We start from the raw sequence: 22423 nt of genomic DNA, 5'->3' as shown, positions 1-22423 counted from the left end.
GCAGTAAAGTTTGTTAGTTGCAGCGGTCATCAGGGTTTCACTGTGCAGAACAAGAAACCATCCAACAAAACGATATTGAGGCAATGCAAGATTGAATCTTCAGCGTGCTGATATTACGAGGTTGGACATCGCTACTTTGATCACCATTCTTTGCAAGTAAATCTTACCTGTTCAAGTCCAATGGTGCTTTGTGGAGCTTGGTCCCGATCACTTGAGGTCATATTTGTAAAGCTTTTGTAGATGATTTAGCCTGGTCCACATGAAGATTTTTGCTGTTTGAGTTTCATTTTTACTTTATGCACTACATTAAGGCTACTAACTTTGCTATTGTATAAGAAATATCAGGAGCTTATGAACAGCCGAAGGAGCATGAAACTTACACTGCCTGCCAGGTGCCATCACAATCCAAATCAGTCGCCAATTGGTTTCTATATAAGGAAAGTAAAATCTTGTTATTTGAAGCTGTATACAAAATTGTATGTGACCAGTGATACATGGCGATGGTAAAGTTGGCTGAGTCTTCCTTGAGGTCTTTCTTTTCTTCGATGGTGGCGAACTCATCTCTACTTCATGCAGCTGGAATTCCATTTGCACTTGATGTAAAACAAACACAGTGACACAATTTGGATTGTCATGGAACTCAATTTCACACTCCTTCGCTGCCTTCGGTGGCTCATAAGCTCCTGATAATGTACTTAGTACACTATAACACAATGCTCAACATGTTATGCATAGAAATATGCATCATTGCATTGCCCAAATGATTATTTAGTAACCATTCATCATAAAACAGTCAACTTGTCATAATTTTGTGACTACTCTCAGCTTGACTAAGACACTAATACTGCTGTGCGCTGCTAAATATACAAGTAAAAAAAAGTATATCGCAATCGTATCTTTGAATCAGTTGGGTATCAAAGCTGTGTTCTTAAGATATTGTCTGGCTTGGGCGGTTCTTTTTCCTAAAGTGATCATATATCAACCGATACAACCTACAATGGTATGTTCTAACGTAGCAAAGCATAATGATGCATGAATAATGTTCTGAGGGCTATTAATCCACACTTTAAAACCATGATCAATCATCATGCAATAAAACAAACAGGGTGGGTGTTCTGTAGTTCTGTACAGTACTAATTATTTTAAAGTATGTTAGTACTGTATAGTATGGAATAGGTATCACACATATTTATACTCTCCTGCCATAAAACATCATCATACCTTCCTTCATGGCAACTTGACTATGAGTATAGGGACGTAGAAATAAAATCCATTGAAAAGGGAGACCATTTACAACTTCAACTATGCATTTACTAAAGGACACTTAATTCCTACTCCAGTTGTGGCTATACTATATTGACAGGCTGTATAATGATCGAAGTTGGAATTAAATGTGTAGGTGTAGGCAATCTCCATTCTCTCAGGGCTTTTTTATTTCTACTTAATACACTTTTCCTTATGGGAATAATGATGCCAATTTTGAATAATTCCATTTACCCATCTTTCCTTGGATATATATATGCCAAATCTGAAAACAAAAAAGAGCTTAGCTATAATCTGGCTAAGTACCTACCCGCAGGCCAAGCTCGTATGCATCCAGTGGTAGCTAACTATAAGCTCTCGGGTAAGCCTGCTTTGTTTGGACCAGTTTGGTGAACAAAACTGATAGCTAGCTATAATATACCATATGTAGTTTGGTGAACTGACCTGAAAACTGGTTTGGCAACCCCCAGGCTGATTTTGGTTGGGCCAGACCAGTTTTGGATGCCAAGAATGGTCCAGCTGGACCAGTTTTGACTACAACTGGTCCAGCTGGACCGATTTTGACCAAAACTGGTCCAGCTGGACCGATTTTTGACCAAAACTGGTCTGGCCAGACCGATTTTTGCCCTGGACCAAGTTTGGCATTACGTACCATTTAGATGTCGATTACTTATTCTGTTTGTCTGTTAATTCTGCCAAGTCCTGAATAGAAGCAAAAAGTCGCAGTAACTTGAAGGGCATAAAGAGTCTAGGATGTCTTTCTTTTCTTTTGCTATATAGTTTGGCAATTTTGCAAGCATTTCAACTGTAGCTTTCTTTTTGTTACCCTTCAGAGAATGATTTACCTTCTCTGCCACCCTTTGGTATGATCTAGTCCAGTTATAATTGCATGCTCTTTCAATTTCAAAACTTACATATGATTCTTAGTTATATATGAATCATGGTACTAAAATGATCATTCCATATTGGATCTCATGCATGGTCAGTGGCTAAAAAAACTATTATTTACAACTAGCCTAAACCTGAGACCGAGGGGGGGGGGGGGGGGGGGGGGGGTAGAGTAGTACATATGATAAAACAAACTTTTATTTGTGTTTGAACTAAATAGTAGTTTGTGTTCTATATTGTCATAATTGTTGTGTAGCAAAATCTCAGTGAAGGGAATAATTGAAGGAATTTTAGGGGAGTGTGGGAGCATATTTAAACATAATTATTGTGGAAAGATTGAATCTGTAAGCAATTTGAGATAAGCGACTGAGACCTGGAACTAGGAAATAGCAAACAAACTTACAGTGATGTACAAACCAATTCTTTAGATCAAACTGTTGTTTTATACGATTTTAAGGCAATTATTATATATCAATAGTGGACTGTAAAATGACCATAACTATTAGATGCAATTTTAGTGGACCACAAGTGGAAATTTTATGAAAATGGCAATCTCAAGAGTGAATCTTGAGGTACTTTTTTAGTCAAATCCCTGTAAACATGCACAGCACATCTATGTAACTTTTGACTTTATTCTCTTCTGTGGTGCAGTCAGACTTCAGAAAAGAATAAAGTAGTTTGACTTTACAACTAGCCAAATCACCATTTACAACTAGCCAAATCACCATTTACAACTAGCCAAATCACCATTTACAACTAGCCAAATCACCATTTACAACTAGCCAAATCACCATTTACAACTAGCCAAATCACCATTTACAACTAGCTTTTTGGCCACAACTAGCCCCTTTTGTTAGCCCCTGTGCATGGTACTACAGCCCATTTCATAGCTGTATGACTAAAGACCATGGGATTACAGCAATTCCACGTTTTTATTGTGCTTTCCACCAATTAATAATATATACAATAGTAGTATAGTTAATTTACATAATATACATATGGAGGGCTAATCCACACTAGTAATATGATGGCAGTAGGGGTGAATCTGGCAAAAGAAAGAGCACACTGGTAGAAGTAACCCCACAATGCATGTGATTCACGCTGCAAATGCAAAGCATAAGATTTCTAGTGGGGTCTGGAATTATCTCTCCAAAGGAAATTTTGAAGAAATAAGCTTTTGAGATTGAATGTGATGGCACTTCAACTTAAAGTTGTTTTATTGAAAAGTCATATACGTATGTACAGTACTGAGCTAGAAAACAGAATTAGTAGTAGCAAGAGTACATAATAAAAATAGGGAGGGAGAGTGTCTAACTAGGACACCTTCAGCCAAAATCACTGCGTATTATAGAGCATCCACACATTGGTAGAGCAAAGGCTTTACTTTATTCAACACCTATCAACAGCACTCAACACCTATCAACAGATCTCTATAGTCAGTAAAAGTGTTGATTTGTTCAAAGATCATTGTCTTTTCAATAATACACAGTGATTTTGTACAGGCTGTATTGGCAGTTAGACACTCTCCCTTCCTATTTTTATTATGTACTCTTGGTAGTAGCTATAAGGTGTAAAGTACAAGCAATAGGCACTGCTGGTGTGAGGTGTACAGGTGCTTCTGCTTTTCAGTTTAAACAACCAAAATACCGATTCTCCCAAATCTACTATGATCTAGATCCTAGTCAGATATTCTTTGTAGATGAATGATCGAGTATAGTGTTTTATAATTATACTGCTCTTAAAGTGGTGACTACTCTTAGACTATTACAGTATCTCGATTTTAATGCAGACGGAACTCAAAACCATCTATTTCCCATGTTCCCCTTGTAATATTATGTCATGGGTAGGGATAGGATTGGGTATATTCACAATCGTAACCTGCACAAAAATCCTTGAAATAATTATAGTCTTGATATGAACAATGAGTATAACACTATGAAAATTTTCTACCCCAAAATTAATATATTTATAACCAAAGGTGCAGGTATAGTAAGTACTGTACATCAAAGAGTTATACCATACTTCCACAGCTGGAATCCTTGCTAGAAATTTATTTCATTCTTTGTATATACTCTCTTCTATGCAGCACCTGCCAGTGCTACTGCAGTCTAGCATATGCTTGGAGGTAGACTGTGAGTAATCTGTAGTGGGGCTAGTTAAGTTGACAACCTCTTCTCATTCTTCAAATTTGAGGAAAACTACAAATTGGCTTATTTAAATTATTAATTAGGAGGTTTTCACTCACAGAGAAATGCCACACTTTTTACCAACCTCCTCTTCACACATGCAGCTTAGAAGTATGTGTATCCTTTTTCCTCAAGGGTGGGTAACAAGTACACTACTTACTCCCCATGATTTTACTATATTATTTATATTATGCTATACCTTTTGTAAACCCACATTGCTATATTAGCACAGAAGCTTCTTAAGAAGTTTGTCGTTGAAGATGTACATGATAGACTATAAATAATCATACAATTGTAAGTCTGAAGGAGTGTTTTTTATAGTGTTTCAATAGATACCACAATACCACGATCTGTTGTAATTAAGTTTGTAACTTTGAAGGCATGTTTTGTAGCATTGCCATGGATACTGCAATACCATGGTCTGTTGTTACCATTGATACATCATGATCCATTTCATAGTGTTGCCATGGTTACCACAAGTGTCTATTATGTTAAATGACAGTTTGCATAAAATTTTCCCTTTAGAAAGCACATACTATACAATTGCATGCATTGGGTTTTACGTCACTTACTCTGCGTAAAATCTTTCCATTAAGTACACAAAGGAGACATTGGCGTAAAATCTTCCCTTTATAAACAAAGAAACATGGTTACCACAAGTGTCTATTATGTTAAATGACTGTTTGCATAAAATTTTCCCTTTAGAAAGCACATACTATACAATTGCATGCATTGGGTTTTACGTCACTTACTCTGCGTAAAATCTTTCCATTAAGTACACAAAGGAGACATTGGCGTAAAATCTTCCCTTTATAAACAAAGAAAACATCCACGTAAATCTTCCCTTTATTAACAAAGGCAAGTTACCCCCATAATACGCCAAAGTATGTATGACCTTTAGATTATAGGTATGTCTCTCTGCTAATGGAAACGTTTGGGTAGGTACAGACAACCAAGTACATGATGCACCCCTCTCACAATTTCACAACACTGAATAGGTGCATGTTAGAATTATAATAATGTTGAAAGCAGAAAATTTTGAAATTTGAACAATGCAAGATTGAATCTGAAAGCATTTTCAATGGAAATTGTGTACCTGAATTAAGTATTGCCATACATATTAACTACACAAGTAGATGAATGAAGCTGTTTAAATAGACCAATGCACTTCATTGTATGTATAGGTGCAGGCAGATTTGGAAAATTCCATAATAGAATCAACTACATGTTTCCAGTGAATGTTCTATTAGAGTAGTTAGCTGACTGCTCTATTAGAGTATCTCGATCTCGTACACCCTCAATGCTGATCCGGGTCCTTGTAGCACAAACTTTAGCATAAATTCACTGATAATACCTTGGAAAGATGTTTATAAGGTGGTTTTATGAGTATTTGTATTTTTAGTGATCATATGATTATGCTAAGACAACAATTTCATTATAATACAGGGGCGGATCCGGGGGTGGGCTTTGGGGGCTGAAGCCCCCCATTCATATTTAGGCTTTACTTGAGCAATATGCTGAGGATTATAATGAAATTTTGTCTTAGCATAATTACATGATCACTAATAATACAAATACTCATAAAAACACCTTATAAACATCTTTCCAAGGTATTATCAGTGAATTTATGCTAAAGTTTATGCAACAAGGACCCGGATCAGCATTGGAGGTGTACAAGATCGAGATACTCTAATAGAGCAGTCAGCTAACTACTCTGATAGAACATTCACTGGAAACATGTAGCTGGTCCTGTTATGGAATTTTTCCAAATCTGCCTGCACCTATGCATCCAATGAATGAAGTGAATTGGTCTGTTTAAAGGGCTTCATTCATCTACTGGTGTAGTTAATATGTATGGCAATACTTTATTCAGGTTCACAATTTCCATTGAAAATGCTCTCAGATTCAATCTTGTATCATTCAAATTTCAAAATTTTCCACTTTCAACATTATTATTCTAACATGCACCTATTCAGTGTTGTGCAATTGTGAGAGGGGTGCATCATGTACTTGGTTGTCTGTACCTACCCAAACTTTATTTTCCATTAGCAAAATGCTCCATATATATATAAAATATCTACGTATACAGGCAGAAAATATTATGAATTTTATGTGGAAATGTCTCCAAATTGCAGTATTTTAGCATCTATTTTTCAACATTTTCCTGGGGGCATTCCCCCAGACCCCCCTAGTTCCAGCATGCTTCGCACACCTCTATAGCCAAGAGATTATTAGTACCATGAGTTAGCCCCCTCCCTTTTATAAATCCTAGATCTGCCCCTGTAATACTCAGCGTATTGATCAAGTAAAGCCTAAATAAGAAGGGGGCGGGGGGGGGCTTCAGCCCCCAAAGCCCCCCCTAGATCCGCCCCTGGGACAGTATAATTTTAACGAATTAATAAAGCTACATAATTCATTGTTAACAAACTTTCATCGCTTGAGGACACCGGTGAAAAATATTTAACTTGTGAAAATTTCTCGCAGCTTATATTTACAGAAATATGGTAAAATTAGCTATCACAACAAAGCTAGCTATACTGATTTAATAACAGACTGTGTACTTATTGTAAAATCATGATGATTTAATTTTACCTATTATGTTATGCTGCAGTGCTCAAAAAATTTGCCTATCATGCTCATAATAATGCTCAAAATTTTTGCCATAGTTCCCATGTTTTGTTACTTTCTAATGGATAATGATAAACTTTGGCTTATCAACAACTGGTTAAATGTAAAAGTGCTTGTTGTGCATTAAGAATTTAGCTACATTGTAAACTATAATAACAATCATGTCAAATAACTACTTGTTACCATATCAGTGGCTTTGACTGTTCTATTATTGAAAGTAGCCGTTCTCAGTTTTTCTGTGGCATGCATTATTGCTTACTGTATGACAATTATTCTGCCTATTGTGCTAGCATTATGCTTGATGCTTTCGGGCACCTATTATGCTCAAAATTACGCCAGCATAATAGGCTGGTGCCTAATCATGACTTGTTTGATACAGTAAAAAATCTTAAGTCACATGCTGTCTGCATAAACAAAAGTCCATGAATAATGAGATGGTGAAGTTAAAATGTCAGTTATCACATTTAGTTAAATAAACAAAGCCATAGCAAAAGAATGTGTATTAAACTAAAATATAATCTGTTTCCCATAATATAAGATGGGGTTTATACTAAAGTATAAGATAGTTAGTATAATGCAAGACTATACTGAGATTTGTATAATTTAAGCCATTAGATATACCATCTTATATTCCTCTTTTTTCACAGTGCAGTGCTGCAAATCCATTGTAACATAAGAAGCTGAACTGCATGATGAAATGTAATATCAACTTGTCTGGAGATGCAGCTCTAGATCTGGGAAGTGTACTATCCACAATCTCTCCAGGCAGTTCCTGATAGTAGGACTAGTAACCCATTGGATTGTAGTTCCAGCCTTTGTGGGATATGATCTGGTACCACCTGCATGGAGGTCTCTATTGATGCATGCGAAGTTGGACTGAAATGGCACACTGGAGTATAATCCAATCATGAAACGTTAAATGCTCATAAAGCTACTCTGTCCATACTACTGTAGCTACCATGTTTTATATATTGAACAATTTAAAATTTGGTTATATTTGTCGGTGTACCTTGTTTATAAGTATCCATTCATTCCTTGGCCTTAATTTTTTACACAAATATAGAACTGTTTTTCTGGAAATTTTGGAAAGATCAGGCTAGAAAGCTAGCTGCACCAATCAATCTAGCATTGTTGTTGCATGTGTAAATTGATAAATGAATTGAATAGCACAGGCATTTACCCTTCAAAAGTTTAATAAAATTTAAGCATTGTTTATCCATTTTCCAGTACAATACATAGCTCAAATTCTGTTAGGGAATGTTAGACCCCTTAAGCCACATACATCATACTTGCTGTACATATTTTGTATATGTAGTGCTCTGTGTAAGTGTACATGTGTATGCAAATAGATCTGAACCTCATTGCATCTCCTGTTATCATTCCTATAATATACCATTGCTATACTGTACATGCACTGGCCTTGTGCTGCTTTGCAGTATGTAGAGTTTAATGCATTTGTGTAGCTACTAACAAGTGAATGCAAAGTAATATCCAAATACTTGGGTTAATCCAATAAAACATTTTAAAATAATCTGCAAAAAAAATATTTGTTCAAAAATGCTTAGAGTCCATTCAATAAAGACTCAAACACTTATTGTAATTCTTTATACTTCATCTGCAGGTCATAATAAAGATTGTTGGCACACTCCAAACGACTTCCTAACTTCATAGCATCCTCACCACCATATTTCTTGTCTTCATCAGACCAGCCCAACAAGTAGCTATGATTACCAGCCAGTAGTTTTGTGATCTGTCCAAATTGTGGCCTTAATAATGGTTCAGGGTCCCTGAAGTACATTCAGTAACAATAATTTTGATCATCCCACTAACACAGTAAAAACAGTTTCACAGCACGATATTAGAAGAAATGCCATAGATTATGTGAATACATATAATTATATCTATGCCATTTCTTCTAATATTGTGCTGTGAAATTATTATTGTACATCATACAGTATGGTAGTGTTGTATAGCGGAGGTTTGATCTTCTTGCCCACCCAAAAAATCAGCCTCATTTCTCTAATTACCATAACAGCTTGGCAGTATGGGTTAGGCATGTTAGCTGTTAAGGATCATTACAATGTTTACTAAAGCCCTGAGGGGCATGTTTTGTTGTATTGTTACCTGTGATGTGGGTGCAGTCTGTATTCAGCAATGTACCAAAACACTTCGATTCTGAATAAGTTATATAGCACTAGTTTTCAATTCAACCTAACGTTTCCCAACTTGTAGGATAGCAAAGATGAAACAACACTTCCGTCTAAGTGGTTTTATGGCAAAAATCCAAGTCGTGCATAATAATCACACGAGCAATAATAATTATAGATTTCCACAATCAAAACTTTAACATAAATAGCTAGCCACAGATGTAGCCAGGGGAAGTGGCCAATTACCTTACATTACAGATGTAGTTTGGTTGGCTCCTTTGATCAGTGTAAAGTCTTAACATACGTATTGTGATTGTCCTTAATAACATACATAGAGTACACACATACGTACCAACACTTAATCATTACTCGGTATATAGTTCTGGGACAACCAGGAGGTGGTTGGAGCCTGAATCCAGTATCAAGTTTCTCCACTGACTGAATGGTTCATAGTATTATAAACATGTGAGTACATTGTGTCTGCTGCTTACTTCGATAAGGTTCAACCACTCATATGGCTCACGTCCCAAACTCCATATTTCATATAGTACAATACCATAACTCCACACATCACTTTGACATGAATACTTTCTGAAGTGTATTGCCTGAGTCACAAAAACGTGTGAAACATTACGACAAAAACCCAACAAATACCTCAGGAGCTGTCCATTTTACTGGTATTTTCCCTCCCGATGTGACATAGTAGTTTTCATCAAGTAGATCACGCGACATTCCAAAATCAGCAATCTTTTTACAATACAGTAAACAATAATAAAGTTTCCATTTATTAGTTCAATAACTATATACCTTGCATGTAACAGATTCAGAAACAAGAATATTCCTTGTAGCCAAATCTCTGTGAACAAACTGTTTACCACTAAGGTAAGCCATTCCTGCTGCAATCTCTTGACAAAACTTTAGCAGAAGTAATGGTAGCTTTGCATGAACACTGGTTCCAATTCTAGAGGCATACACAAATCATCACTACATGATAACATTTTCTTTTTGTGGTTTAAAAGAAAAACCTGACAAATATGACATTTTACAGTTACACTTGCAACTTTTTTGTAGAAGATGCTGTTGTACCATTCAAATTAAAAATACATTTGTGACCGGGCCTGTGAAAATAGGGCATGTGGGTACAAACTACACCCCACCATACAAAAGGTTATATCTTAATACTGGAAGAGAATATTTACAGTCTGAAACTTGTATTATATAGCCAATTAAAGGTTTAATAAGGGTTGAAAATGGTAATAGCACGATGCTATAAAATGTTACGAGTCATGAAAGATTAAATAAATACACAAATTTATGTGTCCATGCACATGTCCCATTTTTGCAGGCCCATACAGTCACTATTAAAAGCACACTATATACAAAACCCTTATCTTGTATTACATATAGTAATGTCAGATGTCAGCATGGTTTCCATAGTGGTGGGTAAGCAGTTAATGAGGGACGATGGTGGAAGACATTTCACAAGGCTTGGAGAAGACAACACACCCCGTGCAATACCTATACTAAGAGTTTTGCACACACCAGACCCAACCGCAGTTATCCAAGCCACCACATTGCCATAACAGGAAAAGTTAAAATTTATACAATAAAGCTTTGAAAAAGGCAATAAAGGAAAGGAAAGCCGGTAGCACATGGCTTTAGCTGAATTTTGGGGTGTTATAAATTCCAATCTACCAAATATGGTTTAGTTTTAATCACACATGCAGTTAGTCACACGCAGTATGTGCTTTTACTCACGAAGGTTGAAGCTGTATTAACAGATTCCTCAGGTCTCCTCTGGACACATATTCTAATACAATCATGACAGGTTCATCTGTCACTACACCATGAAGCTTTACCACATTCTCATGATCAAACTGGCACATTATGGCAGCCTCCTGGAGGAATCGCACCCTATCCTTAGTACTAACATTTTCATTTAAAGTCTTCACAGCAACTTCCACTTTCTTGCGTGAGGTAGGCTTCCACATGGCACGAGCAACTATTCCAAACTCTCCTGACCCTAATTCCTGACCAACCCTGTGACGCAAATAGATCAAGAAATATAATACAATTATGTAGGTACTATATATGTATGTGGTTTAATTGGTAAGGAGTCTAAAGTAGTTTAGAAAGCAGCACGAATAATTTTCTGATGTTGACACAGTTAATGAGGTTATTAATACCACTTAGAGACCTGAGGTGAGGGCTCTAAGTTTCATTTAGAGACCTGTTGTCACATGAGACTGCTTTGGTAAATTCAACAACACTTCAAAGAGTTTTCTATGTCACTGATTTAATTAGTGGTTGTATGGTTAAGTGAGATTTGGGTTTTTACCTTCATCAACCATACCAGTACTTTACCAAGCTAGCCGTCAAACTGAGCGAGCCAGCTACTCGATGCATATTACAGTTACCCCAACAATGTTCCAGATTCACTACTATGTGAAACCATAGATAATGTATGTCACATGGATTGGAAACACCCGTATTATTTACATAGTGATGTCATGGGCTATCCTCGTTTCGCTGCGCGCAAACTTTATGGCCTCGACAGGTGGAAGATTTCGCTGTTCTTGTAACCAGCAAATTAGTGTTTGTTGTTTACAGTTGGGTTAGTTACCACCTACACTAATTGGAGGCTGGACTGGGTAGGGACGCTTGAGAGCAGTAAACAATAGCGTAAGAAAATACAGGTTCAAAGGTGAAATATGGTGTTTCAAAACGGTTGTGCAAATTTCCTGAAGAAACAGAAAGTGTAGCATTGTTTCTTTGCTGCTGTTTACACTACTTGTAGCAGGTAGAGTGTAATAGGCTAGCTAGATATTCACTGCTTCGCTGTATATTTCCACTGCTTTGATAAAACTTCAGAAAACAGGCACTACTTTGTGCTATTGTTTAGCTCAAGCTGAGCAGTACTGTAGCTTAAAAATTATTTCAATGTATCACACATTTCTTTGGTTGTGTAAATGCGGTGACGAGAATTGGGCTATTAGTACTGCTGTTGAATTATTAGCTGGTGCGTACCTGCCATTGTCACCTGTCGCAAACAATATTTCTCCCAGTACCCACAGACACGCTGTGTTCTTGTTCAGTACACAACGCAACACAATAAACAATGTAAAGGAATGTCCACACCTTCGAACCGGCCTTCAAACAAGCAAGAGAAAGCCAAACAGCCACTCAACAAATTTCCCAATGTATTGGTGCACCGTAACTAGGATAGGAAAATAATTTAATGGGCGTTTCCAATCCATTAGGAACGCATACATTATCTATGGTGAAACTGCTGGTGTTGCTGAGTTTACAGCAAGCATATTTTCGTTCGTCTGCTTTTCAGCACTGTCACCATTAGACCATCAACACACTTCAGCTGTGCTATTGCACCTGTTTGTAACATTTGTCGCTTCATGGCCAGTTGTAATAACGCTTGTCGTTTTGTGGCCAGTTGTCATAAAACTTGTCACTTTGTGGCCAGTTGTTATAAAGCTTGTCACTTCGTGGCCAGTTGTAATACAGCTTGTCGCGTTGTAATAAAGCTTATCACTTCATGGCCAGTTGTAATAAAGCTTGTTGCTTCGTGGCCAGTTGTAATAAAGCTTGTTGCTTTTTGGCCAGTTGTAATAAAGCTTGTTGCTTCATGGCCAGCTGTTATAAATCTTGTCGCTTCGTGGCCAGTTGTAATAAAGCTTGTCGCTTCGTGGCCAGTTGTAATAAAGCTTGTTGCTTCATGGCCAGTTGTTATAAAGCTTGTTGTTTTGTGGCCAGTTGTAATAAAGTTTGTCGCTTCGTAGCCAGCTTGTATTAGCTAGTAAACAAGCCTTGGAACTAAATAACAGTTGCTAAAACAACACTAACCTGGCCACTAAGCCGGCGGCACACACAAACACACTGTAAAGGACCTTACCTAGCGTGACTCTGTGCTTCTTTTGTTAGTGCTGGTAACGAGCTGCTTTCTAAATAGGTTAGATACCCACTGTTGTTTTTTAGTAGGTTGAAACCGTCGTGCTTGGTTTGGCATCTCAGTGAGCATTAATTAGTGACCAAACCGCGCCCTCAGGTTGTCAAACCTACTAAAAAACCTCCAGTGGGTATCTAGCATATACAAATTGGTAAAATTCAATGCACTAAATGAAAACCCACTAATATTATTGTGACTTGATGGCTAATGCCAGTGAATAAATAACCCATTTGCCAAATAATTCCTGCCTATTAAACAATACAAGTATGCAGAAAAATTGGAATTTTCAACTAGAGTAGGGACCATAGCACATTGATAAAAGTACTGAAACAAGCTGGAGTAGTGCACGATATTAAATCAGATATAACACTTCTTATTGTTTTACTGTGATTTAATATCATGCACTACTCCAGCTGGTTTCAGTACCTTTTATCAATGTGCTATGGTCCCTACTCTAGTTGAAAATTCCAAATTTTTCTGTGTACTTGTTTGTTAACTTTTTTTTGCAAATAATTATTATGACTGGTGAACCCATGCATACCGCATCTGAAATGGCACCGTGCGCCTCAGCTATATCAACGATCATCTGAAAAGTGAAGTATCCATTACGTTTCGTTGTCAGCTATGCTCAACCCATTATGCAGCATTTTGAATAGTGCTGCCACGATAATTATAGAAAAACTTATATCATATATCACCAAGGTTTATATCACGATATAAAGATATATCACGATATAGAACTAACTGTAACATTTGCAAGGAAAACGTGTACATACTCTTCATTTTAAGCTAAAATTTAAGGTGGATATATACCACAAGTAAAGGTACTCTTGTTTACCAGGTTTTAAATGCATTTTACTACTGCTATATAGTTGAGACAAGTGGCTGGCATTTCATACAAACCTCACAATTTACTTTGGGGTTGGCATGTTACCACCACTAAATCATCAACACATAACTTAATTAAATGCCAAATACCATATCTCTGGCCGCCCCCACATCATTATACTATATCATGATACATCAATATAACTCATTGGCTATATCACCACCTTGTTATATTGATATTATTGATACAATGATATATCGTGGCAGTACTAATTTTGAATCAAGAAAAGCACCTTTGCAATCCATGCATACCAAAAGAAATGGTGCCACGTGCCTCAGTCATCAATTATATCGTATGAAAAGTCAAGTATCCATTACGCTTCCTTGTCGGCTATGTTCAACCCGTTACACAGCAGTACAAATCAAGAACTGTTTGAAAAGTGCCTCTCCTATCAAAATAGCCACTATAACAAATATGGACGATTTCCATTATGAAGGGAAGCCGTCACATGCTATCACCAAATCAACACTTTTCGCTGTCAGCAAAAATGAATGGGACACACTGGTAAGTCCATGAAGAATGCATTGTACGTACTGCGGTATGCCAAAAGGCACCCGTTGGGCCGAAGCGACATCGAACAGTGAAAAAATCAAGCCTGTAGCCTCAGCCGTTATCGAGTTATGCTTGTCTGAAGGCATCAGTCAGTTACTCAGTCAGTTACTCAGTCAGTCAGTCACACAAAATTCTGCTAAATATATATTTTAAAATTCCGTAGCAACTTGTTGAAAGCGTTTCGGGTTGATCTAAAAGCTTGTTTGGGCTTAGTTTTACCTAACTCATCGTCGTCAGGGGAAAATTGGGGCTGTTTTTTGGGTGATTTTATTTTGTGGCCATGCCTACTCCTTTGTGGTCCCTACTATACAGTACTATCATACTGTATGATAATTATACTGCAGTACTACACATCCATAATACATGTAGTGTCTAATGTTTTGTATTTACAAGTACCTATGTACATATTTAACCTCCTCTCCTTTTTGTACAAGTTAACATCCTACGTCAGCTTGGCCCACATGCACTACTGTTACGTGGGATGTGCTGGCACTATATACATACTTTGGGGTTAAATCAGGAAGCCATGGATGCTATGAGCTAAGTGCACCTGCATCAATATCTGCCTTAGTCAGGAAGCTAGCTGCTAAGTCAAATCAAACAGCTTGACTGCACCCAGTTTCTCCCAAACTTTGCTAGCATGGTAGAACCCTAAGTAAGGAACAATGAAGTGGCAGCCAGTGAGCACTTCACAATTAGCAACAAACAATGAGCAATGCATGATAAGGAACAAACAATGAGCAATGCATGATAAGGAACAAACAATGAAGGCATGACAAGCAATACACATGAACAATGCACGACAAGCAACAAACAACAAGTAATGCATGATGATCAACAATGAGCAATCCATGGTAAGTAACAAATAATGAATAATGTATGACAAGCAACAAACTACGAGTATTTGGGTATGTTTACAGCGAATTCAATCTCTGTGACAGGATTCAGCACAAGAAACTCCAAGTAGCACCTGAAAGTAGCAACCGTGTGATCAATGTGCATACGTTTGATGGTATTGAATATTACTGATCATGGGTTCTAATTCATTTAATCCCAACCAAACACAGGCTTCCTTGTCTGTTAACCTTATTTACAGTGGTAAATTGTGTATAAATACTGTAATGTGAAGCTTGCATATAGTTTTGATATGATGTTACATGTAATAGGTTCAACATCAGTAACTTGATCTTAATAATTATTAAAAGTAACCAAGTGGGTGGGTGATTGATAAGTCTAGTAGGTCATTGATGCATACGTATCAATAAGCGTGGAAAAAAAACAAAACTAGAAACCTTACAAGCTAGTAGGGATCATAGAAGTTAAACTTGTACTTCGGGTGACTATCATCCTTCACAGTATATTCATACTAGTGTGCCTTACTTGATTTCTTTGTGGAGTAGTTTCCGAAATTTTTTTCCTGCAAATTGTTCATAAATTTTCTTTTCATCATCAGCAGGCACACGGTATATTGGACCACAGTCCCCTATGTGACTATATGGAGTATCATAAATACTCTCTTCTGTTTGTAATGACTTGGCAACGTCATTTGAAGACATCTGATAAATCCCTTTGGAGTTTTCATAGCTGAAGACTTCATCGTAAATAACATTTATGCCTGATAAGGCTATTGTTAACAGTGATTCCACATCTAAGCCCTGCTACATAACAAAATAGTAAGTTGTTACAAACAAACTACACAAACATGCATATGTATATATTACACATCCGTATTATACATGTGTATTAATATACTTATACATGTTCAAGGAGTCTGTGATGTCCAACAAATAATTAAGCTGGCTAATTGTGGCAGTTTTCTAGTTGGCTTATAGACTAAGTGTATGTGTAAGAATTTTCTGTATATCATACAGTATTTTAAAATTCTTATGCCAAGTTTGGAATGAATCTAAAACAGCTTACTCAAATCATGTTACCTGGAGAACTTGACATGTCATTCATCATGATACTTACTTTGTCACTGACAGCAGTAGCTATTGAATCAACTCCATCTGTAACACAGAACAACATAAACATTTATATATGTTATGGACATAGCTACATGGTTTAATACATAGCTGTAAGATGGGAATTAGCTTTACATGATGTACTTGTATATACACCACAATATTGAGAGTTGCAGCATTCGCATCAAGGATATCTACTACCCAGTGTTTCAACAGTGTTATGCACCTATCAATGTATTGCCCCACCACCCCCCCCCCCCCCCCCCTCGGGCGTAAGTGGGGATTTACAGGGGAATTGACACGAAACTGCTGCCCCACTATGGGGCATTTGACGATCGTTCAGTAAACATCCAAATATTTTTTTGCTTTGCTATGTCAAATCCCAAGTAAATCTCGCATTGCAACTAGGGCCAACGGTGGGGATTTGACACGATATGTTTGCCCTACTATGGGGCATTTGACATTCGGCTGTGTCAAATCCCCACTATAGCCCCATATATGCCCGAGGGGGGTAGTGGAGCAATACATTGATAGGTACATTATATGTAACATCTCGAGCAGGTTAACTCACCATTTTCTACTAAGAAAAAAGGGGACAATTGAAATGGAAGGCAGAAATAGAAAACATTGAAAGTCAAAAGCAGCCAAAACTTCATGCTACAGTAAAACCTCACTTAGTTGCGACCTTTTCATTAAAGTTACTTCAGTCCATTTTTCTTGTACTTGGTCTTTTTGTAACATAGTTACATATGACTACCAAACATACTGCTAGAAATTCATAAAATTAATTTTAAGTCTGAATGCATGCCCAACTATCATTTACTGAAACGTGGAGTGATTGTTTTCAGCTATATGTTTAGTCATTACACAGTACGAGAAGCACTTAATCACTATGGATGATAAACATGATTTTCATGCATTTGTACCTCACTAACAAATGAAGAGAAATAGCTCATTTTTTCTGTGCAACATTCCTTGGGGTGGGACATCTTCCATTTCTAAATTCGAGGTAAATTGGCCCCGCCATCTTTGAGATAATTACGTATGTTCATTCAAAGTTCATCTTTCTTCATATCTTCCATGTTAATTTTCTCTTTGTACCACTTACAAACATCGCCATAACTTGTACAAGCTTTATTGGATTCTTTTTAAATTTTGGGGGGTATAAAGAGCATAAGTATAGTACATTTATTTTTCAATTTGTGAATAGATAGATGAAAGTGATGAGAAGTTACGAGCAATTTTCAACTATTGTAAGTGCAATTTTTTGTCACACCTGCAGGGTAAACTACTGACACAAACAAGTTAAAACTTGAAAACTTTTGGTATGCATACAGACTGACTATCATGGCATGGACCTTTTGTGATTTGAAAGTACTGAGAGTATTATCTAATGGATGTAAAGCAAAAACCAAACATGTGAAACAAGTGTGATCAAAATGTATACTAGAACAGTCACTGAGAAGTAAAAAAAAAAACATGCACAAATTATGTCAAAAACAATTGTTCAGTAAAACAGTTGCTTGTTCAGTAAAACAGTTGCTTGTTCAGTAAAACAGTTGCTGAGAAGTAACTGCAGTCAGTTGTTCAATTTGACCTTTTAAACAGAATTTCTTACCAGAATTTCATAGGTCTATATATGTGACCGGATTTGCAAAAAGGTACCTTTTTCACACACAAAATTTGACCCATTTTTTGAACGTTAAAGCTTCATAACGTTTTGATCATGGTATATAATTGCTTGAAATTTTCAATGAATGTAGCTACAGTATCTGGCTACATTATGATACTAAGAGCAAGTTAAACAGTATAAGGAGTCAACTGTTACATCATTTTGTTTCCTGGTATGTCAAATGTGTGGAAAAGGTACCTTTTCGCAAATCCGGTCACATATATCAACACAAACTCTAGATTGTTCTTTCTAGAACATTCTATGTACATTGTATTTGAAGAATGTGTGCTCTGTTAGAGTACTACAAAGCATATTAATAAATAGTGAAATACAACCAAACATGTATGTGACCACATTTTACAAAATCAATCGGCAAAATCAAACTAACACCACCAGTGGATAGCTACACTCATACTATGACCCTTAGTACTATTTAAACAACTTGAGGCTGGTTTTAACAAATGTATTTTCTGGGTGGTGTGGAGAGCTTGAATGGCAATTTTGGGCTTTGTAAAGGGCCTGGCTAGGCAAGAATCACTGGCTTACAGGTGGATGGCCTGATACTATAATAGGGCAGTCAGTATCACTGTTATTAACCCTTGAACCCATATAATCCAGAAAACTGGATTTGATAAAAATGAATTGAAAACGCACAATACTTTTGCCAGTTTATATAGGTGGTTACAAACAGGCATATCTCATGAAGCATTCGTACAATTGCTTAGAAAAACAGATTTTATTGATTGGCTAAAAGTAAGCTATCTAACTATGTATAAACTTTCAACATACAACAAGGAACTCATGCACTACGACGTGCTGAATCATTTTGTGTCCTTTCCTCTTTTTATAGTCATTGTGCTCGTCTGACAATGATTTAATCATGTGATATCTATATATATATATATATATATATATATATCAACTGAATCACCATCACGTGATCATGAGGAGCAACGCGATACCAAGAACAAGTCGATACGATGCAGTACAGCCAAGTTATGGCCATCTGTATATTAGTACTACTGTATATGTGAAGAAGGAAGACGGAGGGATTGTTCTTTTGCTCTTTCAAAGTGAAACAGGAAGCTCTGGGTTGGATGAACGCGACAAAGTAAGGGACCATTTAAACCAAAATTTAACGGTGAGTAAGATGGTGTTTAGATAGCTTTAGTGGTTTCTGTGCTATGGACTTTAGTTTTATAAGGGATGCTATCCAGGTTACAGGATTATGCGTTTTCAGTGCTTGTGTTTTATAAAACAGCTGCAGGTTTAAGGGTTAAAACTACTGGTTAAACTGCTTATGTAAACTTCTCAGGTAACTATCACATAAGATGTTTCTACAGTGACAGGTAATTAAACTGTGAAAGAGCGCGGGCATCAACAGCAGGCTACAATACTACTAGGTAGATATGATTTGTATGTATGTATGTATGTATGTATGTACACCCTCACTCCCTGGTGTAGACACATAGGACAAATCATGCTTCCCTTCATTTATTTATTTTTATTTATTAATGCTTTACTGCACAAGTGCTGAAGGTCTGTAGGACACCTGGTCCTACAGCCTGCTCAGAGACTTTAGCTACTTAGACTTTAGCTACTTAAGGTGTGTTTCCATTATAAAATTATTTATCATATGTACACATACTTTTAGATTTATCATAATCAACAATATCCACTTGTTTCCTTCTTGATCTTCTCACCCAAATAATCACCACCACCAACACTACAACAATGACCATAGCCACTACAACTCCTAATATTATTCCACCAATAACAGCTCCAGTAGATCCTGATGATGATAATAGCAGTATGTAAAGTTTGCTATTAATGAACACAGTATTTTATAGTTTTGTATATTTGTATATGTGTAGCACTTACAGTGAAACCTCAGTTATCCATAAACCAATTATCCAAATACCAGTTATCCTAGCTCTTGGTTAACCAAATATTGATTTTGTTAGAGTTGTGATTATTCTATTGTTGTACTGTAGTTTAAACAAAAGTGCTAATTGATCAGACACTCGGTCATATACAGTGATTTCATTCAGGGGTAATTGCATTATTTGTATATGTACTTGTGCAGTTGCTTTCTGTTGTTTAAATATTATATAATGTCTAAATGATGATGAGTATCTGAATTTTCTACCAACAGTGAGTGGAAATACATGTATGTTGGATATTGTGTCTCAAACATGTTTGGTTTAAGGTGCTGAAAATGTCTGACACTTTTTTCTAGTATAGTTTCAGGTGTATTTATGTAGTCTACTCTTTATTTCCACGATCCTACACAAATTTAAAATCTCTAACTTTCGTATGATGAAAAAAAAAAGGTAATAAGAAGGCATATGCTTACCATCAAATACTTCGTCACTATATACCAGGTAGTTGATAACCAGTGAAACTACTATGTACATGTCGACCCTTTTCCATATATTATGTGCTATACAGCACAAGTTCTTTTAAAGAATACACGATACTAAAGACAATACAGCAACTTACTCCTTTCACAACTCCATCCTCCTCCACTTGTCATCCACATTACTGATGATCCATCACTCAACACATCACACACATATGATGGCTCTCCACTACCATCAAAGCCTTCTTCACACTGCAGATCACACATTGAATGATATGACCTACTACAAGACTCAGCCAACATGCTGTTAATTGGTAGTGATGATGAGGGACACTCCATGATGGTACAGGACACTGGTGATCCACTCCAACTACCATCAGACTGACATGTTCTCTGAGGACTACCAGTTAGCTCATGACCAGTGTTACATGTGAAACTACAAGTGTCTTCATAGGACAGAACTCCATCATCTCCCAGTGAACAATTTATTGTACCATTACTAGGGTCAGTAAGCAAAGGACAGGGAACTATATAACATATGCATATAATTTGGTAAGGCCTAAAAAGATGTGTTAACATACCTCTTCTACACACAACATCACTACCATTCCAGCTCCCATTACTTTGACAGGTCCTAGTGTCACTACCAGTTAGCTCATAACCAGTGTTACATGTGAAATTACAAGTGTCTCTCTCATAACCCATTCCAATACTACCAGAACTACATGATTTTATCTCTCCATTGAATGGTGTTGTGAGATTATTACACAGAATATCTAAACAAATGAAAAATTTAAGAAAATGGTGTTTTCTGCACAAACACATAGATGAATATCTACGTAATTATATTGAGGTGCACAATAGTCAGCAAAAATATCTCTCACCATACTCACCAAGTGTGAACTGGATCAATGGTTGTCTTCTATCACGATCAAGGCCAGCACTAAGATTAAGTAATGAAGCGTTAGATCCTTCAAATATATAGAACACATATCCAGGTGTTCCTATATCTCTAGTGACATATCCAGAATCAGGTGGATTATAAAATCCTATAACATCTCCAGATAGAAATTGTATTCTGTTATTGTCAGTAAGTGGAATGATAGCTTCTAGGTAGGTTAACTGAGTATTGAGATGCCTTAATTGTATCTGAACTTGATCAACTACACTATAGAGTTGTGAAGTTGGTGACTGTCTCCATACTTGTATATAAGGAAAATTACTCCCAGTGTTATCATAATTAGGTATCTCAGTAGCACTATCTATCCTAACCCTGATGTTGGTTATCCTACCATTACAAGTAAAGTTGAGACGTGGAACAATTACTGTTCTATTAGCAATGATCTGACAATCAGGAGTTTGCTGAACATTATCAACAACATCTATACAAGTCAGTCCAGCTATTGAATGAAAACCATAACAATGAATGACCAATTAAAAAGCAAATATCATACTACTAACACAAAGGAGTAGTTGAAATATCCACGTAATATGCCAGCATTATGTTGGTATAGCACTCCAGCCTATTATGCTTTTATTATGGTCACATATTTGACACAGGCCAAAATCCAGTCAACATGGAAAATATGGACGATTCCCATTCACAAATGTAGGGAAGCCATGCATCATACTACTGCTTGGGTAGTCAGCAAAAAGAATGGGACACAAAGGAGGACAAAGGTAAGTCCATAGTGCCTGCATTATGTATTGTGGTATGCCAAAAAGGCATGTCTTTGACATCAAACAGTGAAAAGATCAAGCCTGTAGCTTTAGCCATAATCGAGTTATGCTTTGGCATCAGGTAGTTAGTTAGTCAGTAGAAAATTTCATTGAATAAATGTTTTTAAAAAAACTGTAACAATCTATTGGAAGATTTTAGAATCGTACTGAAGACACTTAGTTATATATACT

At 36.7% G+C, this 22423-nt stretch overlaps 2 protein-coding genes across 2 annotated transcripts in view; both read right to left on the bottom strand.

Annotated features, from left to right (window-relative positions):
• Positions 1 to 22423, bottom strand: part of LOC136257625 (uncharacterized) — a 194532-nt gene that overhangs the window by 134032 nt on the left and 38077 nt on the right. The gene's annotated exons all lie outside the window — the stretch shown is intronic.
• LOC136257622 (uncharacterized) overlaps positions 8451 to 22423 on the bottom strand; it is a gene marked incomplete in the record, with an annotated part of 245226 nt that continues 231253 nt past the window's right edge. Inside the window, 12 exon segments of the mRNA XM_066050871.1 lie at positions 8451 to 8752; positions 9465 to 9550; positions 9604 to 9717; positions 9767 to 9859; positions 9920 to 10073; positions 10871 to 11152; positions 15895 to 16172; positions 16486 to 16523; positions 19799 to 19942; positions 20653 to 21039; positions 21094 to 21288; positions 21406 to 21905. Coding sequence (XP_065906943.1) covers positions 8557 to 8752; positions 9465 to 9550; positions 9604 to 9717; positions 9767 to 9859; positions 9920 to 10073; positions 10871 to 11152; positions 15895 to 16172; positions 16486 to 16523; positions 19799 to 19942; positions 20653 to 21039; positions 21094 to 21288; positions 21406 to 21905 — 2467 coding nt within the window.

This window comes from Dysidea avara, chromosome 6 (genome assembly GCF_963678975.1).
Source record: "Dysidea avara chromosome 6, odDysAvar1.4, whole genome shotgun sequence".
NCBI classification, from domain to species: domain Eukaryota; kingdom Metazoa; phylum Porifera; class Demospongiae; order Dictyoceratida; family Dysideidae; genus Dysidea; species Dysidea avara.
Note: the sequence above shows the minus strand (reverse complement) of the source record. Positions and strands in the feature narration are given on the sequence as shown.